Source organism: Cynocephalus volans, chromosome 15 (assembly GCF_027409185.1).
Source record: "Cynocephalus volans isolate mCynVol1 chromosome 15, mCynVol1.pri, whole genome shotgun sequence".
NCBI classification, from domain to species: Eukaryota; Metazoa; Chordata; class Mammalia; order Dermoptera; family Cynocephalidae; genus Cynocephalus; species Cynocephalus volans.
This window is the reverse complement of record NC_084474.1, coordinates 47370882-47398545: the sequence shown is the minus strand read 5'-3', so window position 1 is coordinate 47398545 and position 27664 is coordinate 47370882. Positions and strand designations below refer to the sequence as shown.

At 37.7% G+C, this 27664-nt stretch overlaps 1 protein-coding gene across 1 annotated transcript in view; it reads left to right on the top strand.

Annotated features, from left to right (window-relative positions):
* RUNX1T1 (RUNX1 partner transcriptional co-repressor 1) overlaps window positions 1-27664 on the top strand; it is a 129438-nt gene that overhangs the window by 51014 nt on the left and 50760 nt on the right. Inside the window, 2 exon segments of the mRNA XM_063079849.1 lie at window positions 23522-23659; window positions 25833-26074. Of these exon segments, the coding sequence (XP_062935919.1) occupies window positions 23522-23659; window positions 25833-26074 (380 nt within the window).

Genomic DNA, 27664 nt, shown 5'->3' with positions numbered 1-27664 from the left:
ATTTAAAACACTTAACATGGTACCTGGCACTTGGCAAATGATCAGTAAATATTAGTTGCTTCTAAGATATTTAGAAATATTACTGGTAGTAGTGATATTTCACTATGGCAGAGAAGGCATACACAAAGATAGTTACAATAAGATGTGTGTTGTGTATGACAGGGGAAGGAACAGAGGACTTTGGGAGTGCAGTAAAGCCAGATATAACTCCCCGGTTCTAGTATAGCAATGCTATTTTCTTTCTTGCCTTATTTGTTTTTTCTTTCCTTTTTTTTTTTTTCTAAATTGATATCTTCTTTGCTCTGTTGCCCTCAATACATAAGTTCTTTGACTTATAGCAGTTTGCCAGCAAATATTTATTCAGAACTACCTATGTACTAAGCACTGCACGAGATGCTGGAGATGGAATAATCCATAGGACATAGACTTAGCCTTTTAAGAAACGTGTGTCCCTGTGTCTGTATGTATAGTATACACACATGATCATACCTGCAAATACAATAACTGTAATAGATGATGCTAAGTTCACTAATAGATGTATGTAAAATAGGTCCCAAGGAAGGGAGTGATCAATGCTTCAATTTGAATGTGTGCTAGGGGTAATTAGGGAAAGCCTCATGGAAGAGGTGGCACTTGATCTGTGTCTTGAAGGATCACAAGCTTATTATAGCCAGGGGACATTTAAAATACAGGGAAGAACATGAACTGGGAAAACTAAGGTATGAACTGGATGGCTGGAGCATACAACATGAGAAAGGAATAGAAGCTGATATCTAGTAGGTAGGAGTCGTGGACAGTTAAGCCACTGGATGCCTTTAAGTAGAGAAGTCCTATGGCCAGGTATGTATGTTAATGTCATTCTGGGAGTGGATGTGTAGGGTAAATCTAAGATGAGATTTGCAGATACCAGGTGAGATAGGATGAGGGTCTGAAGGGCTGCAGTGTTCATGAGAAAGGGAGAGGATAGGTGCAGTCTCTAGAGGGCAAATTGAACCTGAGCAAGGGGCTCTAGTGATCAGTTGATGTGGAGCCAGTGCGAGGCGGGGGCAGTGGTGTTTGGTGTGACTGGATTCTGATTTGGGCACCTGGTTGCCATCAACCATAATGGGGAGTAATATGTTGAGAGAAGACAGATCAGTTTAAATCATTAACTTTCAGGTTTATCTGGTGTACGACTGGAGATCTTCAGTAAGGAGCTGGATCATTCATTTGTTGAATAGAGTGTGTTACTGAAAATCTGGATTCTGGGTCACTGGTGATAGCTGTAACTTTTGGAGTGGCTCACTCAGGAGGAAAATGAATAGTAAGTATAAAAAGAGGAAAACCTTGAAAAGAACCCTGGGGAATACCAGGACACCAGAAGAGATGAAGAGAGGAGAAGGAACTGTCATGGAGGTTTTGAGAGAGTCAGGTGTTAAAACAAGGGACAAACAGTTTCACAGAGGAAGTGGTCTACAGTGTGAAATAGTGCAGAGGGGCTGGTAGTTGAGAGGGGTCAGGATTGCCTTTGCATTTGGCCATCTGCAGGGAAAGTGGTCACAGGTAACCTCTGTCTCTTTGTTGGAACTTGTTTGTGGTGGGTGGCAGAGTGGGTGGGGCCACTGAGGTCTACCCTTTAGAAGCCAGCAGAGGAAGGATGAGGATGTGCCTTCAACAATAAGGTTTTGTTTTCTTGCTGGGAGAGACTCCAGCATGCCTAGGATTTGGGAAGTAGCGGTAGGGTCAGACAAGGTGAAGATAAGGGAGAAGGTGAAGGATTGGTAGAGGGAAGCCTCTGGAGGAAGAAGGGTGCCTCTTTTGAGCCTGGAGGCATGGGTTCACAGGGATTTATGCCTGATGGCCTCCCTTTGTGCTCTGAAGCAGGGCGTGCATATCAGAATTTGGCTGGAGCATTGAGGCAAGTCAGGTGCCATCTTCAAGATATTTTATTCCGTGACTTTCTTGCCTCGCCTTGTCTGGGGCTGTACCAAGCTGAAGTGCTCAGGCTCAGCTCATTGAATCTCAAAAGCCTTCCTGCCTCATTTTTTCAGGCCTGTTAGGCCTTTCCTCTTCGCTTTATCCCAGCATACATCTAAACATGACCTCAAGACTATTAGCCTTTTCTTTGTGTTTCTGGTTTATGACACCTCCCTGTTTCTTTTCTTACTGGGTTTACAACCAGTTCATGCTTTGTTGTTGTTATGTTGAGTTGGAATCCCACCTTTCTAATTTCTTTGGACAGATACTTTTGAGTACTTCTGTGCCAGACACCAAGCTTGGACTGGGGTACAACTGTGCTCTGGGGTGGGAGGGAGACTACACTCCACGTAAAATGGTATAAAAGAATTTTGAGTTTTGTAAGTTATGTGAAGGAAACATAGGGGTGAAAATCCTGCTTGAGATAGGGTGGCCAGAAGAGGTTGGATTCCCTGAGGAGAAGACATTGATGTTGAAGCATAAAGGTGAAAATGAGCTGACCATTTGTAGAGAGAAAAGAAATACCTGTAGTAATTTTTTCTAGTGTTTATCATATTCATAAATAGATATTCCATAAGCTTTGGATTATACATATGAGTAGGCTACTGCCTGGACTGTTTGTGATACTATTTTATCTTTTCCACTGGTCCTTCCTTGGTTCCTGAAAGCCCTATATAAGACCTATAGCAGATTATCCTTTAAGTTAAGGCAGAGAAAGACCTTGTTTGTTTGTATGTTTTTAAAAAGGGGATTACCTGAAAGTGCAGCTGTTACTGAACAACCCCCAGGTATTCATGGTGGGGCAGAAGAAAGGGGCAAGACAAAGGGTATTCCTTCACTCAGCAGTATCGTGCTTCTCTCTGCCCTTCCCACTACTCGCTTTCAGTATTAGTGGCTTCTCAAGGCAGTGGTCATCCGTGGGACAGTGGTGACATATTCATGCATCATTGAGAAAGTTCATTTCAGAATCCCTCAGGTGATTCTGAGTCACTAGCCCCTTCTCCCTACCCAGTTGAAAAGCACCAGTTTTTTACTTAGTGAGGAAAAGTGTGTGTGTGTGTGTGTGTGTGTGTGTGTGTGTGTGTGTGTGTGTGTGTGTGTGTGTGTGTGTGTGTGTGTGTGAAGAAGCCACTATTCTTAGTCACCACCATTGTATGGTTTAAATTATTTCTGGACCTTTAGTCCCATAAACAGACATTTGGGACAGATATGAAGCTCAGGACTTTGGGCCTAGGTGGATGCCACAATTTAATATCTTTATCTTAAGTAAAGATATTAAATGAGTAACAGTAAATGGACAGTAAATGAGTTTCAGATTTCTTAGAGGTGAGATAAGTAGAAGGAGGTGTAGTGAAAGGAAGGTAAACAGAGGAGAACAGGGAAACACTGAAGGTAAACTGTGCTGACCTCATAATTTTGCCTAGAGTCAGCCCACATAAGGTGACTTAAATCATCATCCACCTGGGTAAAATCTAGTGTTTTCCAGCTAGCCCAAGCTTGTACAAGCAAGTTAGTGTTCTTCAGAGAAAGGAGATGAAGGTAAGTGAAATGGTTTATTAGGCTTCAGAAACCTTCCTGAGGCAACCTGGCCATTACTTTTTGAGAAGGGAAAGGCACTGTTTTGATCCCTCAAAACAGGGGTTTCCAACATTTTTTCTTGCGGATACTCAAGGAATGTTGACATTTGCTATCACGGTCGACAGCTGTGGTATATTGATCATACTCCAAAATTTCTACCCCTTTGCCTTTTAAGGAAGTGGTAGTGATATTATCATAGGGATGATTTTGGATATAATTTAATTTGAGTTATTATTGGTAACAACTTAATAACATGGTGAACCTGTGATTGATAACAGCTTCCTTTTTATTTAGACATTTATTACTTTTATGATTAATTTATCTGACAAATAATATCAAGATGGTTTTGCTTTTGAAAATGACCTTATAGATCTCTAGCAAGCAACATTTTTCATCTGCACATGGAATGCTCTTTGCAGTTGTTCGTCAATGTTAGGTTTGATTTGATTTTTTTCCCCCATTATAATTCTTCTTAAACTCAGAGAAGACATCTCTAGTGCTATATGATATATAGATGATTCGTAGTAAATGGATGAGAATTTAGACTGTCATAGTAATTTAATGACATTTACCCACATTTAAAGTATAAATAAAGATGAGGCTATTACATTAAAGATTTCTTAATATGAACTTTATGTTGAGACACAACCCTGGAACTTAAGATGGTGTGTGAATTGTAAAAATGTGTCATTCAACTATAGCTAGCCAGAATTTTATGGTTCTAGGGTCCCCAAAGATCTTCCTGACATTAAAAGCTATGCATGCTTTTAAAATGTCTTGAAATAAGGGAAGTGAAGATAGACTTACTTAGATATATTTGAATATGCATATGTAGATATGTAAATGGAATTTGAGCTTCTGTCTTTAGGGAATATTTATTAGCAATTAATTAGGACACCTTCTCTGAATTACTTTATTAATTTAAATAAGGTCATTCATGAGCCTCCATGAAATATTGTATTATGCCAAATATTAACTGAGGCAGAGACCCTGTTACGAAATGATGATTGTTGCCACAGGAAGTGCCCTGGGCTCCCCCCAGCCTTGGCCTTGGCCACTCCTCCTCCACACCCACAGCCAGCTCAGTGACAACCGCAGAGCCACAACAAGAAGGGCCCTGGGTTCCTGAGCTGGGCAGATGGACGGCGAGGGCTTTTGCCACACTCCCCTGACATCTGCACCCAGCCCAGCAATGACCAAGCCACCACTGGAAGACCCCTAGTCTCTCCTGTGCGAATGTGGGTGCCACAGTCCTCAATCCCACCCCTCCTCCTTCCTCCATCCCATTTCCTTCCCCTTTCCCCTCTCCTCCTCCCTCCCAACTGCTCTGCAACAACATCGTAGAATGTAAAAAAATACATATTAATTTAAAAAAAAATGAAAAAATGAAATGATGAATGTGAAGTTGAAACAACTGTATAGAATTTATGGACTTGGTCTTCTATGTATTTAAATACATACCTTCAGTTCTCAATTAGTGTGTAAAGATGATTATATGTAAGAAATTTGCTGATATAATTCATATGCTTTCCAAACTTGTTTTTGGGAACCTTTCTAGGGGACTCAACTTTTTAGTGAAACTGCTTTATGGGGAGGCTTCTATTTTGTTATGCCACACTCCTTGAATACTTTATAAAGAATTTGATCAATTTTGGGGGGATTTTATTCTCATGATGCTCTAGTATGCTTGTGGATTCCCTCTCCCCCATAGATGATCTCTAGGTCTTTTCCTTTCAGTTTGCTACTGTGTATGGACTTCTTTATTACTAAAATAGCGATCATTTATTCAGGAAACATTGATGGTAGGCACTGTTAGATGATTGGGATACCAAGGTGAAGAAGGCACTTTTTTCTATTGTTACATGTTCAAGAGTTTCTATGTGCTGCAACCCCTGCAGACAATACTTCCTGTTGTACCTGCCCGTCCCTTTTGGTTGTCTTGAATCCCATTTTTTACCCCTTCAATCCAAAGCTGAAAAGCCTTGATAAAGTTCCAAATAAAACAAAATATATTCTTCCCTTAAATTCCTTGAAAAATCTAGGTATGCTAAATTTTACCTAAATTGATTTTAATGCACACAATTATTTTACAAATCACTCACCCGGAAAACCTTGCTGCTTCTAAGCATGACACAGTGCTTTGATTCCATAGTTTTATGGTACTCATCTCAGTTTCAGAGATATAAGGAGAAAATATAGGGGCCTTAGAATTGTTTATGAAGTGTTAAAAACTGAGCATAACATTTAAAAGAAAAGAGAAAAAGGTTTTTCACAATGTGACTGCTTGACAGTATATTTGAAAGCTCTGCTCCATTGTGAACCACTAGCTTAAGAGATGACCACTCTTAGTATTCTGATATACATCCTATATATATATATTCTTGCAGACCTTTTGTTACACACAGAAACACATACACGTCTATCTGTCTATAACTGTCTTAAGGATTTTATTTATTTTTTTTAAAAAACGGGATCTTGTAAAGATGCAGCTTTATAACTTTCTTCCTGCCATTTACTTACTGGGTTTTAAAGATCTTTCCATGTAACTATACATACCATTACATTCCATTGCATGGTTGTATTAGAATTTCAGTTGCCAAATGCTCTGTTGGATAACTAGGTTGTTTCTAGTCTCCTTATTATAAACATCTTTGTACACTTGATATTATTTATTTAGAATAATTTCCAAAACATAGAATTGGTATATTAGAGGACATGTATAATTTAGAGGCAATTGATACATATTGCCTAATTGTGCTATAAGAAAATTATCATTTTGCAAAAATGTATTAAAGTGCCAGTTTGTATTCTAATATCATGTTATTATTAAAACATCTATCATTTTGTTAGATAAAAAAGATTATCTTGTTTTAATAAATAAAAAATATTAATTTTTTTTCCCCATAGGGTTATAGGTCACCTAGATTTCTTTTGTGCATTTTCTATCTCTACTATTTCACACCTCTTTACTGTTGGACTGTTCAATTTTTAATTATTGATTTGATAAAGCTCTTTATATATCAAGGATATCAGCCCATTGAATGTTGTCACATCTCACATGTTTTCCTGATTTGTTGCTGGCCTTTTACTTTGTTTATGGTACATTTTGTTGCACTTAATAATAAGTGCCATTATGGGTTCTGCCTTTTTTTATCATGGTTAGAATCTCCTTATTCTAAGATAAAATAACTGTACTTATGGGCCGACCCTGTGGCACACTTGGGAGAGTGCGGCGCTGGGAGCACAGCAGTGCTCCCGCCGCGGGTTCGGATCCTATATAAGGATGGCCGGTGCGCTCTCACTGGCTGAGCGCGGTGCAGCCGGTCACAAAAAGACAAAAAAATAAATAAATAAATAAAATAACTGTACTTATATATTTAGTGTTTTTTCATTTTTATATTAGTTTTTATTCATATGGAAATGAGTGAATTTGAATATATGGTATGAGATAGGGGTTTTCTTTATTTTTTTTCAAGTTATTGTCTAATAGTTCCCAGGAAAGCTTATTGAATTGCTTTATCTTTTTCTCGCTAATTTGAAAAGGTGTCTTTATCATATACTAAATTCTTAGATAAATGTGTATCTATTTCTGACCTTTACATTTTCTGCTTATTTTTAATTTGTATTTTGCTATATTTATAGGCTGTTTGTTTCTGTATTAGTGGCACATTTTTCAAATTATTATACTTTAATCATGCATTTTAATAAAGGCTCAGCTAAATATTGTTATACTTCATTTTCATTGTTTTCCTGGCTATTTTTATTTTTATTTCAAATACACTTTTTTCCCCCTAAAAGCGTGAGCAATCAGATATTTAGTAAGAAGCATTTCTATGGAAACAAAAGAAAACAAAAGTTAATGATTGGAACAAACTATATAGTTTGAGTCCAGAGTCCAGCTTTTGACTCAGTTTTTGAGTCCAGAGGGCAGCGAGTCAAGAAGATTTAGATGTCAGGCTTGAAGTATCTTCACTTGGAGTGAGAGCAGACAGTAGCAATCTGACAGATTTTTCTGGTTTGTAGTTTGTATCAGGTGTCCCAGTGAATTTTCTGTGAATTTGACAAAATCTACTTATAATCCCTCTACAATTATAAATGTTGGTCAGGATAGGATAGGGCTGGCCGGCCAGCTGGTTGGTTAGAGGGTGTCGTTACAACACCAAAGTCCAATTAAACACCAATTAAATTTTTTTCCAAAATTTTACAAATGTTTTAAAAATTAACTTTTAACTTTTTTCTTTAACTCTTTTTCTTTTCAACTTTTCTTTCTTTTTTAATTGGTATTTTGTTTGGGATTGCATTAACTCTAATGATTACATACAGAATAGGTGTAGAGTGGACATCTTAACATTATTAACTTTTTTTAGATGGTTTACTACAACAAATTATTTAATTCAGGACCTTCTGTTTGCAAGATCCTTATGTTTAGATCCTGGAGATACAGAGTTGAAAAGATAAGGACCCTCATCCTTTATCATGATCAACTTTTCTTTTCTCTTTTTTTAAATTTTTTTTTTGTGGCTGGCTGGTATTGGGATCCGAACCCTTGATTTTGGTGTCGTAACACCTCCCTCTAACCAATCAGCTAATCAGCCAGCCCTATCCTGACCAACTTTTATAGTTGTAGAAGGATTATAAGTAGATTTTGTCAGATTCACATTTTAGAAATATTGCTCTGGAATTAATGAGGAGGTGTTTTGGGCAGAGAGGGATTGCAAGTTCAGAGGGCTCTGTAGGTTCTGAAGGCCAGGTCAGGGGCAAACTGGGAATAGATCTTAAAGGTAGTTAGAAGTGGAATTAATAGAATATTGGGTTGGATTGGACCCAGAAGAAGAATGGTGGAGAGGGAGAAGTCTTTAAGATGATTGTAGTGTTTGGGGCTTGGTCAGCTAGGTGAAAAATGAGCTCTGCCTAGAGACTGAAATATAGGAGTTGGCAGAGATTTCCAAAAGGAAGATAGTAGGGTTGGTTCTAAATATAGCTGTCAATGGGACATCCAGATAGAGTTGTTAAGCAAGTAATGAGATCACTTGGTCTGGCTCTCAGGAGAGAGTCCCGGAGATGGAGACTCCTGGCAGAATGTGTTGCATGAGATGTGAAGGTCTGTGTCAAAGGCCAGAGGAATGAAGCCAGTTCAGAAGGTAAGAAAGGGCCAGGGTCCAAGATAATTCACTGAAACTCTTAGCACTAACTAGAAGAATGATGACACTGGAGAAAAGAAATAAGAAATGGCTAAACAGATGAAAGGGCATTGAGAGATCAGGTGAGATAAAGACTGAGAGATATCTTTTGGATTAACCACAAAGGAGTTTGTGTTTTTGTTGGGGTGGTTTGGGTGGAACAGTGTCGATGGAAGCCCTATTCCAGTGGGAATGAAGTATTAGTGTTAGAGCATGGTTTCATTATTATCACCGGATAATATTTCTATCACTAAAGAAACTTTGAAATCCCTTCTAAGGGGAATAAGGAGTGCAATTGCTTTGCTCTCCCTGTACTTTCAAATCTGCATTCTTAAATAGAGAATCTCTTATTTATTCACTGTGTATTCGTACTAGGTACTTGGCAGTGTGGCAAATTCTGGGCTGAGTTGGTATGACATAACATGTGGCATGATATGAAATGTTAAGCTCCCTGCCTTTATGGAGCATTTTACTGTCTGGCAGGAGGCTTTAGACAAACATTTATTACACAACTGTACAGTTATTGTACAATTATTTAGAACAGTTGTGGTAAGCCCTGTAAGGACAGATTAGATAGTACAATGGAGCTTATAACTGAGAGGGTTGGGGGAGAAATCAAGGACGCCTTTCTGGAGTAAGCAAATTTGAGCTGAGATGGGTTTCCAGGTAGAGTGAAAGACTCTGACGTGAGATGAAATTTGCATGATTAAAACAGTGAGGTCTGAGATAATTCGAAAATAAGAGAGGTAAACAGAGATCATCTCTGACCAGGATGTATGTCATTTAAAGAGTTTTGGATTTTATCCTATGAGTGACAGTAAACCATCTAAACCCTTTAAATGGGAGTAACTTGATCTGATGATTATTAAATGCGTGTAAACTTCTTGAGTGTAGTGATTTCTTTCCATTTTTCTTCACTATCTTGTCCCTTGTGTCTGAAACAGTACCTAGCACTTTGTAGATGGCTCAATAAATATTTTTAAATGAATCCTTTTTTCTTTTTTTTTTTTTTTAAATGAGTGAAGACCTTTGTGTTTGACAAGAGTGTTCCGTCTATGGTATGGCAAACAGATTGCAGAGTGGTATGAGGAGCTGAGAAGAAGACAGCAGTTCCTGGCAAAGTCCAAATAAGAAGTGGTGGTGTCTCACCTGAGGGTGGCAGCAGTGGAAATGGAGAAGCACATTTAGGACAAGAATAAATTGGTGGCGCATGTGGGAGAGGAAGATACTAAGGGTGTTTTATATATGAATAGCAGAGTCTCACAGACTAAATTGAAGTTATCCCCTATCCCTTTCCTAAACGATTCTTCCTGCTGTGTTTTAGTTTTGGTTTTGTCAAAGGACAAACTTACAACAAACTTAAAGATCTCAGTTCGCTTTATTGAGATTCTGGAATTGGGCAACACTTCATTTCTTAAGAGAGTAAGTGTTCCAGTGAGCCAAGCAGACGAGGTTGGTTTGATAGATAGAAAAGTCTGAAGAAAGTAGAAACAAAGACCAAAAATGGATTGATGATTTCAAAGTTGGTTTCCTTGTAAGGTAGGGACAGGGAATTTAGCAGGGGTGACTCCTTTTTGATTTTTAATCTGTTCTTTTGGGGCCTAGTACAGGAACTTAGTTCAAAACAATGACCTCCTATAATTTTTATTTAACAGTTTTTGGTAACACCATGCGTGTTTAGATTCCTACATACTCAAGGTTTGCCTTCTGACCAAGCTCTGTGAATTTGACAAAGACTTAAAATGTCTCCTGAATTTCTCCCTTTTCTCCATTCTTACAACACTTTCCATGCTGGATGCTGCATCGCTTCTTGCCTAGACTGTTGCCATCCAGTATTCCTGCTCTCTTGCCTTCTTATACTGTTTATTCTCTGCTCCAGATATACCCATTTTACAGAAATGAGCATGCCATTTGGCTGCATGAAAACACAGTGCTTTCCCGTTGCCTACAACGTGAAGTCTAAACTAACAGGACTGTTCTTTTTTCTAGAGTACATTCAGTTAAATTCAAGAAATATTCATTGGAACTTCTGCCATTTGCTTACCTATGATTTAGCTACAGGTCCATACTGTGTGCACCATTATAATTTTCTGCTCTGATTTACTGACTGCTATTTAGGTGATTGTAATTGGCCGCACTGGATGTCTGTGATACCATTTTTTATAGCAGCTCTCTCAGTCTTCTCTGTAACCTTCTTTAACCTTGACAAATAAGACAAATATTTTGAGTAACTGTTGTCTGTACTTAAAGATTATAAAAGGTTTGGATCGCTAATGATTTTTTTCACCTTCCAGAGTGCTCTGCAGTTTGGTAGCAGGGTGTTAACATAGATGCTTATGTTCAGTTTATGGCCCTTGTGATGCATTGTCTTCCTCTGCTCTTTACACAGCAGGAATTATTTTTCTGTTATTTGGGAAATTTGATTTTTTTCTTGCTAAGTATTTTTATCATAGTCATTCAGCAGACATTTGCTGGTTGCCTGTGCCGGGGGTTTTAAACATTTCTTAAATAAGAGATCCCTGACTGGCCAGTTAGTTCAGTTGGTTAGAGTACAGCCTTATAACCCAAGGTCATGGGTTTAGATCCCCACTGGCCAGCCCCCCCCCCCAAAAAAAATAAGAGATCCCTTTTTTTTTCAAATGAGATGTTAAACGTAACACTGGAGTGTAAAGCAGATAAAGTGGAACTACACTAGTTGAAGTGAAAGAGTTAAACCCCAGGCTGCTTGATACCCCCTTGGTAGCTTCTAGGAGCCACCTCCAAGAAGTGGCTATTAGAATATGCAGGAGTCATTGGAGTAAAAGTAATAACAGCTGTGGGAGGGAGATGTTTCTGAGGAGCTCACACATACAAGTCATGCCTGGAGACCACCAGTAGAACTTTGACCAGCAGTTCTTTCCTTCAGGAAACTAGTACCTGATTTTTCTAGCTAGAACCACCATTTGCGTACTCGGTAATTTTGATAGTCCTTTGTGTTATCTTGGCCTGTAGGTCATCTCTGTCTCAAAACGAGCAAGTTGGTTTAGACTATTTCCTGCTTCTACTTCTTGCATTTGTACCCCCACTGGAATGGGCACATACTCTCAGCATCTACCCCATCTACCCTAGTCATCCTTGCCCCACTCTAGGTAACTATAGAGTTACTTATGTTTCTGGCTGTTCTGGCAGAAACTAACTGCTTCTTTGCTTGCTTTCTTCACTCATTCATTTGTTCATTCATTCATTCATCCAATAAATCTTTATCAAATGCCTACTATTTCAGGCACTGTTCTAAATACTGTGGAAGTTACGTTTAACAAAATGGACAAAAATCCCCTTGCTCACAAAGCTAACATATTATTGGTTGGGGAGACATTCATAAACAAGATGAATGTGCCATGTGCAGCTTCATACATGCTATAGAGGAAGGGAAAGAGAATTTTTGTTGTCCCTATATGGAAATGACCCAAACATGTTTTGAAATTAGTGTTCCAGAAATAGTGACAGATTGGTAGAGATTTACCTCATTCTTTTGCCCAGCTCCCCTCTTAACCTGAGTTCATTCTTAAGATTCCAGGCCAGCTGCTGACCGGACTGAGCCCTTATCCTTGTTCTCATTAGTGTAGTTAACCCCGTGTTTGCTGATATCCTAGACTTATCCTAGTCTCCAATCTCTTAACCATCAAATGAAATCATATGCAGAACCTCAACATATAAAGGCACTCTTCTCTCCTCCTCACCCTTTGGGCTGCTTTGTCACCTCCCAGGCCACTGTACTGGAAGATTTAATGCTTAAGTATAGCTCTAGATTTAACATTTATTGAATGTGGTTTGTATTGCAGCTTTTCAGATCATGGATTTAATAGCATTACTTTCAGATGATAGTGAACCATGAGAAGGCCTGGATTAAGTTCTGGCTTATAACCTCGAGCAAATTATTCAACTCCTCTGGGCCTCAATTCCTTTTTAATGAAATGGACACGTTTTTAGTATCTTTTCATAGTGAGGTTTTAAATGACATACAGCATGCAAAACATTAAGCACAGTGACTGACCCCAATTTTAGTTGACTTATCTGTAGGGTTTTTTCATTTTGTTTTAGTTTTAGTTTTTTGTTTTTGTTTTTGTTTTTTGTTTTTGCTTGTAAAAATAAAACGTAGAACAGAGAAAAATAAGAACAAAATTAAAAATAACCTCTATTCCAACCATTCATAGAAAAGTGACAAAAAAACTTGAGTGTAGAAAAAAGTCTGTGCTTTTAGTTATATTTTTCTCTTTGTTTTCAATTTGCATATAAATGACTACACTGATACTAGTATAAAAAAGTGAGCTTTTGAAGACTGTAGGTTGTATGTGTATAAATTGCCTTATGAAGCCTTTTTTCTTTTCTTTTTTTTTTTTTAAAACCTATCGTATGGGATGTAGATGTAAATGTATACATAAATACTCTAGCTCTGTCCGCTGAGAGGGCCTGGGAGCAGTGATACCCCATGAGCACACCTAGAACCTAGACCTTGGTTCTAAATAGCATTTCCCACTAAAAGGAACCAGGGTTTGCTGGAGAAATGGATGATTACAGTGCTGAGGAAGGAAAAGAAAAAGATGAACCTTGGACATCTAGCTGGGCCAGAAACTTTAAAAAGTGTTCAAAGAATGCAGGGAAATGTCAGAAGGGCACCAAAGTTGTCTAGAAGGGGTTCCCAAATATGGGAAAATTTGTTTCAAAACAATATTAACAGAGTAAGTCTTAGGAAATGTGTTGTGATTACTGAGAGGTGTTTAAAAACTGGTGAATTGAATAATTTACTAGTGTTTTTCTAGGTTAATTTTTGGTGACTTAATTTTTCCAGAATATGAAAAATGTGTTTACGATTCTTTTTGGAAGATAGGGGACAAAAAGATGTATCAGTGATTATATCTTGAGTTAAAACTGTCAAGTCTTTTGAAAGTTCTACGATCTTAAAGTTGTGGCTATAGTCATGCCTTGTGACATTATAGTAGTATATATTCTCTTAAAATACTAAATTTATTGAGCATCTTCTGTGTGTCAAGCACTGTGCTGAGTGCTGGGAATATGAAAAATAAAATGTCGTCATTGCTCTTGGGTAAGTTACGGTCTAAATACCCTGTGGTCAGTGCTGTCAGAGGGATGTAGACAGTGCAATATGAGAACATGGTGCAGTCTAGGCCAGCTGGGGAGGGAGGAGTTGTCAGCAGGGAGTTTCTGGCAGAAGCAACAACTGAATGGAGTTTTAAAGGAATGATGGACTTAACCAAGCAGTGGTCTGGTGAAGAGTATTGCAGGAAGAGGATGTAGTGTGAATGAAAGCCTGAGTGACCAGGGGCATTTGGAGAACTGTGGTAGCTCAGTATGGAGTTCAGAGATGGAGATGGGGCGGATGGGAGAAATGAAGATGAATCTGGAGCAGTTGCAGGAGCCAGGTGGGTCACAAAGGCCTTTTTTCTCTGCTCTGTTAAGGAATGTAGACTTTATACTTAAGGTTATAAAAGATCTCTGAAGATTACAAGAGGAGAGGGGTAGGATCTCTGGCCACATCTTTGACACATGTAGAAAAATGATTGGATGTGCTTCGGAGATTGGATCAGAGATGAATGCATAGTACAAGGCAGTGAGTCTCTTCAGTGATTTGTGAGATGATGATGAAGGTTTAAATTGAGATTGTACAAATGAGTGGCCCTCTGGACGTTTGGGTCTAGAATTCGGAAGGGATGTTGGCTTAGAGTTATATATGTAAGTCATCCACATAATGGTCGTGGTGTGAATACATCTATCTACCCTTTTTAGAGTGCTCACCTGTGTCAGGCATTTGGCCAAGCATGTTGAATACATTACAGGTTTTCTTACCACAACACAGGGGTTGAAAAATGTGGCCAATTGTACCTAGGTGATTCAAACCCTGCTCTCTGTCTCCAAAACCCAAACCCTTCATGGCTATCATAGTGCAAATGAAGTCACTAAGGAAAAGGTACAGAGAAAATATTTGAAGAGTACCTGAGAAGGAAAATTTTGGGGAAAATGCCAATAGTTACCAGAGAGTGGGAGAAAGAGGAACCATGAAAGAGACTGAGGAGGAAGAGGCAGGAAGGCCAGAGAAGAGGAGTGGTAGACTTGTGGAATCGTGGAGATGCTAATGGTTCAAGGAGGAAGAGGTGAATGGTGTCAGATGCCACAGAGATGCCACATAAAGTACACATGTTTCTTGGATTAATAACCAACAGACAATTGAGAAGAGTTTGAGTGGGGGTTAGAAGGATATCTTGATGCTGCCTTCCAGGGATATTATAGTCAGAATTCTTTGGTTTAAGTGAAAATCAACTCAAACTAGGTTTTAGGCCAAGGAGGTATTGATTGACCAAGATCTGTAGAAGGTTTGGAAGACTCAAATTGTAGGAACATTAGAGATGCAGCTAGCCTCTAAGAACAAGTAAAATGATACTGCTGCCAGGATAATCTCCCTCACCTCTTCTTTCTTTCTTTCTTTCTTTCTTTCTTTCTTTCTTTCTTTCTTTCTTTCTTTCTTTCTTTCTTTCTTTCTTTCTTTCTTTCTTTCTTTCTTTCTTTCTTTCTTTCTTTCTTTCTTTCTTTCCTTCTTTCCTTCTTTCCTTCTTTCCTTCTTTCCTTCTTTCCTTCTTTCCTTCTTTCCTTCTTTCCTTCCTTTCCTTCCTTTCCTTCCTTTCCTTCCTTTCCTTCCTTTCCTTCCTTTCCTTCCTTTCCTTCCTTTCCTTCCTTTCCTTCCTTTCCTTCCTTTCCTTCCTTTCCTTCCTTTCCTTCCTTTCCTTCCTTTCCTTCCTTTCCTTCCTTTCCTTCCTTTCCTTCCTTTCCTTCCTTTCCTTCCTTTCCTTCCTTTCCTTCCTTTCCTTCCTTTCCTTCCTTTCCTTCCTTTCCTTCCTTTCCTTCCTTTCCTTCCTTTCTTTTCTTTTCTTTTCTTTTCTTTTCTTTTCTTTTCTTTTCTTTTCTTTTCTTTTCTTTTCTTTTCTTTTTCTTTTCTTTCTTTCTTTCTGCCTGTTAGTTACCACTTTTGGCACTGCAGACCCGCTTTCTAGATGTGAAAGGCAGTGTATGGTACAGTTTCCTACTTCTGCAGTGAGATTGATTTTCTTTCTTCAATTCTTAATACAAAAATCTTGGAGAAGGACTGAACTTGTATATTTTGGATAGGTGCTATACCTGGGCCCGTCATTGGTATCTTGAATATGAGGTCATGAAAGAACATGGTGGCTCCCAAGGTATTTACGAGATTAGAGGATGTGTCAGTTCCCAGTATGGGGAGGAGAATTTCTAGGTGGACAGTCTCATAGGTGTCCATAGAATATGGAAGATGGAATGGCAAGTGAGGACACAGAGGAAATGGAAATGAGGACACAGTCCACCACAATAGAGCGAATATCACAATAAAATGAGTCACAAGAATTTTTTGGTTTCCCAGTGCATGCAAAAGTTATCTTTATATTATATCTATACATTACTCTTTCAAGAAGCTGGGCTGTGAAAGAAAATCCTAGTGAGTGTTTTGGTGGTAACTAAAGGGGAAGAATTGGACATTGGTGGGGTTATTTTATAACCAAATCATTTATGGTGATTTAGTAATGAGTATTGAAAATATATTTGAAAAGAGGAGACAGATGTTAATGTTTATGGGAGAAAACTGCTATGCGACATATTCTTTTGGATGTAGAAATTTATGTGAGCAGAGGAAGGCCAGTTATAATCACCAACTTCAAAATGATTTTGTGGCCACTTTATTATTTAAATATATGTTCTCTGGGTAGTTTTCTTTGTGTTTGTGATGGTCATAAACCATATCTATTGAAAGAAAGCAGAGAACATTAATATTTGGAGAAGATCCTGAGGTCATACAATTCAGCATGCTTAATTTTACTGATTAAAAAAAAGTAGAATTCAAAGAAGTGAAGTCATCACTTACAGATACAGCAGTACCTATCAGAAGAAGAGGGACTATGTCCTCTTTGGGTCTCTGTTTAGAGAGCAAGGGAGTTTTTCCCAGAACCTTTTCCATAGACTTCCTTTCATGACCCATTGTCCAGAATTTGATCACAACACCCACCTCTGAAACCTGGTACTGATAAGAGGAATGTGATAACCTGATTAATGTAAAAGAGGATTTGCCCCCAAGAATCATGGAGAAAGGATGAGTACCTGAGCAAAGTCAAGGGCTCTCCAGCGAGGAAGAAAGGGACAAGGGCTGTTGAGTGGGAACTCAACAGTGCCTGCGATGTGAGCTAAGCTAAAGAGTTCATGTTTTATTCTGTGGACAATGGGACTTTCTGGAACATTTTAGATCAGAGAATAGGTAAGATCAGAGCTGTGTTTCAGAAGTAACAATACTCATGAAACATATATTAGTCCTTTCATGCTGCTATAACAAAATACCTTAGTCTCGGTAGTTTATAAACAACAGAAATTTCTCACAGTTCTGAGGCTAGAAAGTCTAAAATTAAGGTGCTGGCAGGTTCAGTGTCTGGTGAGGGCCCTGTCTCTGCTTCCAAAATGGTGCCATGTTGCTCAAGTTCTGTGTCAGAAGAGACAGGAGGGCAAAAGGGGCCTACCTAGCTCTCTTCAGCTGTTTTATAAGGCACTAATCCCATCATATGTGCAGAGCTTTCATGGCCTGGTCACCTTCTAAAGGCCCCACCTCTTAATATTATCACACTGATGATTAAGTTTCAGCACATGGATATTGGAGGACATTCAGACCATAGCACTTATGATAAGATACGCAGTGAGAGGTCATTCTTACACTTGCCTGAAACTACATAAGTTGGTTTCGGAGTTGAACTAAGTATCTTCCCATATTAAATTTTGTGTCCAGTACCTTCTCATATTATTACTCGTATATTAATATGTTGGTGGTGTGTGTTTGTCTTTTGCCACGAAATTAGGGTTGATATCTTTGAAACTGTGTATAACACAGGGAATGAATTTGTAAAAGTTAGGAATGGAATCATCTTTCCTATGAGAACCATGATTATGAGCATTTATTAAGTATCCTCCTAAGGAGGAAGTTTCAAAAGTTGCCATCAAATTCCTTTCCATTTTAACAGGTTGGATTGTTCGGGTGTATAATACATATACAAGCATACCTCGGAAATATCACAGATTCAGTTCCAGACTACCACAATTGAGTGAATATTACAATAAAATGGGTAATAGGAAGTTTTTTGTTCCCAGTGCATACAAAAGTTATCTTTATTGTAATCCATTAAGTATGCAATAGCATTATGTCTAATAAAACAATGTACATAGCTTAATTAAAAATAGTTTATTGCTGGAAAAGGCAATGATCATCTGAGCCTTCAGCAGGTCATAATCTTTTTGCTGGGTGGAGGGTCTTGCCTCATGTTGATGGTTGCTGACTGGTCAGGGTGGTGGTTGCTGAGGGTTGAGGTGGCTATAGCAATTTCTTAAAATAAAACAGCAATGAAGTTTGCTCTGTTTTCAAGGAAGATTTCTTTGTAGCATGCATGCTATTTGATAGCATTTTACTAACAGTGAAACTTCTTTCAAAATTGGAGTTAGTCCTCTCCAGCTCTGCCATTGCTTTATCAACTAAATTTGTCATATTCTACATCCTTCGTTGTCATTTTAACAGTGTTCACAGCATCTTCACCAGGAGTAGATTCCATCTCAAGAAACCACTTTCTTTGCTCATCCATAAGAAGGTAACTCCTCATCTGTTAGTAGTTAATGTTTTAGCATGAGATTTCAACAATTCAGTTACATCTTCAGGATCCCCTTATAATTCTTGTTATCTTGATATTTCCTCCATATCTGTAGTTACTTCCTCCACTGAAATCTTGAACCCTTCAAAGTCATCCATGAGGTTTGGAATCAACTTCTTTCGAACTCCTGTTCACCGTAATATTTTGAGCTCCTCCCACGAATCACAAATGTTCCTAATGGCATCTAGAATGCTGAATCCTTTCCAGAAGTTTTTCAATTTACTTTGCCCAGATCCCTTAGAGGAATCACAATCCGTGGAAGCTATATTTACTGAATGTGTTTCTTAAATAATAAGACTTGAAAGTCAAAATGACTTCTTGATCCATGGGCTGCAGAATGGATGTTGTCTTAACAGACATGAAAACAACATTTATCTACTTTGTACATTTTCATCAGAGCTCTGGGGGGAACAGGTGTTTTGTCAGTGAGTGGTAATATTTTGAAAGAAATCTTTTAATTTTTTTCCTGAGCAGTAGGTTTCAATAGTGAGATTAAAATATTCAGTAAACTGTGCTGTAAACATGTGTGCTGTCATCCAGGTTTTGTTTCATTTGTAGAGAACAGAGTAGGTTTAGCATAATTCTTAAGGGCCCTGGGATTTTCAAAATGGTAAATGAGCATTGGCTTAAAGTCACCAGCTGCATTAACCCCTAACAAGAGAGTCAACTGCTTTACCTTGCACTTTTGTTATGGAGACGGCTTCTTTCCTTAAACCTCATGAACCAAAGTCTGCTAGCCCCAAACTTTTCTTCTGCAGCCTCCTTACCTCTCTCAGCCTTCATAGTACTGAAGAGAGTTAGGGTCTTGCTCTGGATTAGGCTTTTTTTTAAGGGAATGCTATGACTGGTTTGATCATCTGTCCAGACTACTAAAACTTTTTTCATCTCAGCAGTAAGGCTGTTTTGCTTTCGTATCATTTGTGTGTTCACTGGGATAGCACTTTTAATTTTCTTCAAGAATGTTTCCTTTGCATTCACAACTTGCCTAACTGATTTGTGCAAGAGACCTTGCTTTCAGTCTCTCTGGGCTTTTGACATGCCTTCTCAGTAAGCTTCATCATTTCTAGCTTTTGATTTAAAGTGAGAGACGTGTGACTCTTCCTTTCACTTGGACACTCAGAGGCCATTGCAGGGTTATTAATTGGTCTAATTTCAATATTGCTATGTGTCAGGGAATAGAGAGGCTCAAGGAGAGAGGAGGAGGAATGGCCACTCGATGGAGTACTCAGAACACACACACATTTATTGATTAAGTTTGACATCTTATATGGGTATGGTTCGTGGCACCCCAACACAGTTGTAATAGAACCATCAAAGATCACTGATCACAAATCACCATAACAGATATAATAATAATGAAAAAGTTTGAAATATTGCAAGAATTACCAAAATGTGATAGAGACACAAAGTGAACACACGCTGTTGGAAAAATGACTCTGATAGACTTGCTTGATGCAGAGTTGCCCCAAAGCTTCAATTTGTAAAAAATGCAATATCTGCAAAGTGCAATAAAGCAAGTACAGTGAAACGAGTTCCTCATAATCCATAACTCTTCTGAGACTTCTATTATAATTGACATGATGAACTCTGATAGAAAAAGATGTACCACCTACCAATACTGAACTTGTCTTTTTATACTAATCATCTTTGGAATGGTATGTAGACAAGAAAAATATAGAATACTTATTTTCCGTAACTTAAACACATCTGGAACTGTTTGCACTAACTAAAAGTAAAATATGTGCCATGGCAGATTATATACCTTTTTTACTTTTAAAAAAAGAAAAAGGAAATAGAAAACATACTACTTCTAGAAGGCCCTGACATTGAAGTGGGTATTGAAATGGTATCAGTAATGTATTTATGTATGCCACATTTTCTTCCATGCATCAGCCATCTTTGGTATATATGGGTTGGATATTTGCCATGTGAGTAAAATGTTACCACAGAGGGAAGATCGTCTTGTTTAGAAGTAGTGTGAAACGTTAAAGTTAAAAGTAAAGTCAGTCCTTTTTGATTATACTTACCTTCTCTACCTGATCTGACAAAGATGTTCTTTTTCTTTTTTCTTTTTTTATCGTTTTGTGTCAGTCTTTCAATAAACGTTAGAATTCCTCTACAGCAACGAAAAAATAGAGATTACCTATCAGAACAGTATAATTATCATGAACTTAAAAAAAAATGACATAAGTAATATTATAACTTAATATTGGTTTTACCATGTTCTCTAATTTGAAATGGAGTGAAATGCTTCTGTGGTTAAATCATAGCTCTTGTGCTGTTTGCTACAAAATTTCAAGAATATATATTTCAAAAAAATTAGAAAAAAAATAATCCAAAACAAATGCAACAGAGCTCAGAGTACTTGGAACACATTTTCTAAATTTATCTTAAATCTGTCTGCTCCAGAGGGTTTTACTGTGTGTATGGATTAGGCCTGGCCGTTATTTTCTCCATCTAGCTCCATCCTGGACTGATTGCACCAAACGGCACAGAATGAGTTACATATGGTCCCCCTTTGTCTTAGTTTGTAGGACCTCTGGGTTGGAACTCCAAATGATCAGAGTGAAAGCTAGCTGTCACCGAAATTTAGCTAATGTCAGAGTCCTAAATATGTGCACATATATTTCATTTAGAATGTATATATTGCTGTGGTGTTTTCATGCGGTGGTTCAGTAGTTATTATTCTTGAAATATTGGTGACATTTCAAGAATTTAAAAAAGCATCTACCCGTGATGATGATGATGCTCTGGATAGGAATCATGTTACAAATGTGGATCAAGGCAGGTATATAAAATGTTTGCAAATCAAAAGTATGAATATACCAAACATCTTTCTATTATTATTGGGACAGAAGAAGATAGAAATACAAAGATTGTCTTAGATAGAAACTTAAATCTTAAGTTTGAAGACGAAACCCGTTGTCGACTTTATAGTTTTTTTTTCTTTTTTCTTAGTGTGGACTATTTAAAAAAGAAAGAAAAATGAATTTGATGTGCTTTAAAGTTTAGCTATTGCTCCTTAACTATCTAAAGGCGAGTAAGATAGGAGGCTTTGCCCATGTGGTTCAGCTTGTAGCTGCTGGGGTCAGCAAGGCTGTTGAGGGGAACTTTCTCCTTTGCAGTCTCTTTTCTCCCTGTTTTGTTCTTTTCCCTCTTTTCTTCTTTTTCTTTCCATTGCTTTATTTTTTTTTGTTATCCCACTTCCCCTCCTCCCTCCCCCTCCTGCTCTTCCTTTCTCTGCCTGTGCAGCCACGTGCTTCAAATCTGTGTATCTGGACTGCCTTCTCCAACAGTTCCGTGTGAGTGTTAGCAGAATGAAAGCCAGATGGACCAGCAGTTCCCACTGTTATCTCCCAGCCGGCTCTGGCAAGCCTCCCTCTCTCCCTCCTTCCTTGGCATGACAGAAATATTTGCCTTTATTTAGGGAGCCTTGTATTTGCTGCTGTACCTCTTCCCTCAGCTGCAACATAAGCGGAAAGCTATTTATTCCCTTGTTGCTGAGGTTGGTTGAGGTGAGTAGCGTGTGCAGTGAATTTAACTACTGAAGAAGCAGTTTTCAGCCTGCCTGACTTCTGTATTTTTCTAGAATAATTGACTTACTGATACTGATTGTTAAGATAAAAGTAGACAAGCTCTCCACGTATGTCTCTACCGTCATTTCACTCAGAACACTTTTGTTTCCTGTAGGGTCAATCCTTGTTATTCAGCCAGCAGTAGAGATTAAGAAATAGAAACCCTAATACTGCTGTGAACTAGATCATCGGGCAAAATGCTTTTATTAGAATGATGATTATTTTCATTCTTTTATTACATCTTCCCTAATATGGTTTCAACATTATTTCAACTTTTAAATGTTGTGTTTTACTGCAACCCAAGTCTTAGGAAATGGCTTTGAACAAAGGTGAAGTAGATTTGGAATTGTGATAGTAGTAATTTGGGCTTTTCAATTTCTTTTAATAATTGACTTTTAAGTAATTTTGAGAATTTCTCACTATGGTTATTACATTTTAAAAGGCTCATTCTTTCTTAATAGTTTGTTACTTTACTTTTCTAAAAGTCCAAGTGTGAAATATTGTGTCAAAGGCTGCAAGAGGCACCTCAAAACATTTTTGGGGTGTGTGTGTGTGTACATGTGTTTGTAGAAAATTGGATCTAAAGAAACAAAAAAAAAATCTTTCATTTTTATTGGAGACCCATTGCTTTGATAAGTAGATTAGATTGAGAAAACCAGTTCAGAATTTCAAGGGAAAAGTATACTTAGATGAAAACAGTTCTGAAGTACAGATGTCCATTATTGGTTAATTAGGAAGTTTCTCTATATCTGTCACATTTATGAAAACAATATTAGGAGTGTGTTTAGCTCTTTTTAGTTCTCAGTGTGGGACTTTTACATTTTACTGTGTCTGAGATTATTAATTGGAGTATTGGTCTCGTTTTTAAAATGGCAGGTCAAAAGTTCACATGTTCTAAGTAAATAATAGCTTAACTTCACTGTATAACATACGACATTTATAGAGAGGTGATTTTTAGAACAGGGCAGAAAAAACTGAAGTGAGAGACATACCCTACTTCATCTAATAGGCCAGAAAACTGAGCATGGAAAGGAAATGGCAGGTATTACAGTCAATCATCACAAAGAGCCAGCTCCTACCAGTATCTCACCTGCGTAACAGACTTCAGGTTTTTATTTCTGAGCTGTCATGAGGGGTTCATTATCACCCTACTTCCTCATCTATTTTCTACCTCTTGCTAAAGTTGGCTTCAGCTTTGAGTGAGGTTGTGCTGTTACATATAACACTACCAAGGTAGCATCTGCCCAAGCCAGAAATAACAATAGGATATAATATAACCTAGTTCCAAATGAGGTCCTGCCATCTGTGCTACACCTCCTTAAGTGGGGTTTGGATGATAAAATCCTGATTTAAACTTCAGCAGATAAGCATATTTTATTGATAGAAGATGTTGAATTTCTTCTGTTCACTTGCTTTTAAAAAAGACAAACCCCACTTGAAAAACTGCAGTGCTTAAGGAGTAAAATAACATGTTCCTGGTGGCACCCTCCAGATCGTACTGAGAAGCACTCCACGATGCCAGACTCACCTGTGGATGTGAAGACGCAATCTAGGCTGACTCCTCCAACGATGCCACCTCCCCCAACTACTCAAGGAGCTCCAAGAACCAGTTCATTTACGCCGACCACGTGTAAGTAGTCACTTCTGGATTTTGTGTTTCAGTTTTGAAGTTTAAATTAAAATATTGTTCTGCAAGTAGAAAATCAAGGGAAAATAAGATTCAGCAGCCATGTGTTATGATGAAATGAAGCAAAAAACTTTTGTTTGCCAGTGAGTAGGTATCGAGCATAGCAGTATCATATTTTAGGTAAAATTATATTATTTGCCTTTCTGTTCATTATTGCTTCAAAGTTGTAGTCTGTTATGATTCTGGTAAATGAAGAATACTGCACTTGGTCTGTAACTTCAGTCGTTACCACTGTAACTTTTAATTCATCCTAATGTGGAGTTCTTTATATTATTAGTTTGTTCAGTTTGTCTTAGAATGTGGAAATATGCTATGAGTATTTATAGGTTTCTTCTGTTTCAAACTGTTACAAATAATGTTAAAATCTAACATCTTTAAATTAAAAAGGTATTGCTCTGTGCACTAGTCTCATATGAGACACTCTCTGAAATAAGTAGCATGCATCTTCTTTGTCTTGAACCTGTCAGACTTTCATGAAACCTTTACTCCATTCCCACTTGGCTCAAGTCCTGTGTTCTGAGTCAGTGAAGTGTATTGCTTTCTGTATTGTCCAAGGAAAAGATGGAACATTCTAACAGAATAGCAACTTCTCTTTCTTTTTCTATATATTCCAGTAGGAATAGTGGATAGCTTTGTTCTAATCGATCTCAAAGTCCTGGTTAAAATTGTCGTCAAGGATTTGTGAAACTAATAAATGTTATCTGTTGCGGATAATACTATTTACAAACCATGTGCTATGAAATCCACATGAATGAAAAATAACAGCCAAAAATAGATCCGTGGGACTATAACAGATCAACAAAATACATATCCCAGGGCTGTTTATACAATTTTGTGCTGCCATTTAAAAGACCTTACCAGACATGTAAGGAGCAGGGGGCTGTGACTTGCCAGGTTGTAACCCTGTCATCTTATATTTGGTTTGTTGTTACCCAAAGCCACAATGATAGGCATATGTCTCCTGTGAGATGTCCTGGTGAGCTATCATTTCTTGACAGGTTACTCATTTGGAACAAGAGAACCATTTTATTGTCTTGAAATGAAACTTTTAAGAATAAATAACAGGGTTCTTAAAACATTCTCAGATTATTATTGGAGATAGTTTATCAAAAATTATAATAAGAGGATGGGTTTGATAAAGATTTGTCAAATTAATTGACTTAACATGGTAAAATCAACTTTTTTTTAAGTAAGAAATGTGTAAATTTTTCAAAGTCTAGTTCTTATGGATTATCATCTTGATAGTCAAATTTTATCAGAAGTGAAAGTATTGAATTACCACCAATCCATGCTCTTGTTTGGATTGAGATGTCCCCTGTACATTTCTTGAAATAAGTCCTTGATAAATACCATAGCTATTTTGGCTTCCTCCATAAAATTTGCATTTTCCCTAAAGAAATGGTTAAGAAATATGAGGGGGGGAAAATAGCCTTCTAATTGGGTGGTATAAGGTTAAAACTTGAAAGTCTTATTTCTATAAACACAGCTGTCAGTTGTGTGTACAAAACATGATTAAAAATGTTCAATGATAAATTTAGTTTCCACCAAATGTACACTTTCTCTAGGGGAGCAGTTTAGAAAGGAGTCATCCTGTTATATTGATGTAAGCCTGTGACAAAAGGCTGACATCCAAAGCTGTTTGCTCTGTGTTCGAAACATTTCAGGTGGTTGACATATGTGCACATGGGAGGCAGGGTTGGCCCTCTGTCACAGCAGACTCCATTTATTTTCAACTTCTGTGCAGAATCCCATCACTCAGTATAAAGAGTAGACCCATTTAGTTTTAGAATACCTGAGTACTCCTGTGAAGTCAAAGTGTCTTACAGAAAGTTGCAACATTTTTTAAAATTACAAACCACTGGATTTAAAGGGAAGGAAGGAAGGCAAGAAGACAACAATTACAATTCCTTGAAGTTGATATGACAAGTGAACAGATATGAGGTTGTGGGGAGGGAGGTTTCGGTAATGCACCACAATAATCACGTTGTATGTTGACAAAATAAAATAAAAAAAATAAATAAATAAAATATAAAAAGGGAAGGGAACTTGGTGGAGATTTCCTTGTGCATGTTCTCTGTGAGTTTATTTTTTCCTTCTGATTTTTTGCCCTTACCAGTAACTAATGGCACCAGCCATTCACCTACAGCCTTGAATGGCGCGCCCTCGCCACCCAATGGCTTTAGCAATGGGCCTTCCTCCTCGTCCTCTTCTTCTCTGGCTAATCAGCAGCTGCCCCCAGCCTGTGGCGCAAGGCAACTCAGCAAGCTGAAACGGTTCCTCACCACCCTACAGCAGTTTGGCAATGACATTTCACCAGAGATAGGAGAAAGAGTCCGCACCCTGGTGCTGGGACTGGTGGTAAGCACACAGAAATTCATCCTATTTGCTGGGGCAAGGGAGGGTGTGTGTGGGAGATTCAGAAATATAGGCCCTCTTCTCACAGCTGTTTCTATATCCAGAGGGTGTGTGCAAGTCTGATTCATTCTATAGTAACAAGGTTTTCAATTCTGCATTATGTATTGGCCCCTACCATGGTTTCTTTTACTATTTAACTAATAGAGATAGGGTTATACAAATTGATCGTTCTCTTGGCCATAAGCATGTGTGTACATATTTACATGAGTCTGTATATGTGTCTATATATTCATGTTTATATATTCCTATATATGTGTATTTTATATAGGTAGGTATGTATATATTTTAATAAGTATTCTCTCCTGGCATGTCAGTAATGACAAAATGGTTTTGTTATGTTAATGATTCACTTAATCTAATTGGGTGTTCATTTTTACTTAGTTACTTTGGGGAATTTTTATTATTAGCCTAGATGAACAAGAATTTACAACATATAACACATTCTTCTTTTATGTAGTTTCATTTTTAAGGCTAATGATATTTCTAAAAAATTTTATTGAGGTAAAATATGCATAAAATCTATCATTTCAGTCATTTTTAAGTTTACAGTTCAGTGGCATTAAGTGCAGCCATGGTATTGTACAGCCAACACTACCATCCATCTCCAGAACATTCTCACCACCCCAAATGGAAATCCTGCTCCTGTAAAACAATAACGCCCCATTCCCCTTTACCCCCCACCCCTGGCAACAACTAATTGTTTTTTGTTTTTTGTTTTTCAAACATAAAAAGAAATCCTTGTTGTAGGTTAAAATTACTTAAACCATTAGTTTGAGAACAGAATTATTGATGTTGTCCTATTATATTATATTCTGTATGTTTCACACTGGAAATTAGAACAGATCACACCTTATGTCATTTTTACATTTATTGTAATTTTCTATAGGAGTGGAGGACTTTTTAGTATTTTGTCATGGAGAAGCTATGAGTCATATATTTAGTCCTTTCCTCATCCAGACTTACGGTGGAACTGAAATTCAGATGACAGGCTGCAGTTTTCTTTTTTTTTTTTTTTTTGGAAATAGATCATTTATTTTTATGTGGACTTATCATGGGCAAAGCCAAACCAGTTGTGATTTACAAAAGAAGTCCCAGGATGAAAAGACTGGGTGAGAGACTAGTGCAGAAGACATGGTCAAATCACTGTATCCAAGATGTGACAGAGATTTTGCAATTTAATTTTTAACCATTAACTGCCTCTCCTCCCCACTCCAAGAACAAAACACTTTTATATTTCCCACAGTCTATCAGCTCTACCATCTATCGATCTCCACCTCCAGGACAGGAAGGTGGTTTTGACAGAGGTGTGTCAGGATAGAAGGTACTCTTGTCAGTCACTTATCTTTTCCTTTTTGTTGATTCTTGAGTTTTACTTAACAGGCTTTTCAACATGTGAGTAAGTTAGACCAAAGAACCACAAAGTAGATCCGAAGTTATCAAGTAAATGGTGAATATGTCATTAGTAAAAAAATATTTTTGGAAAACTGCCTTATAAATTTGATATGTTCTCTATAAACTGTGGTTCTATAACTT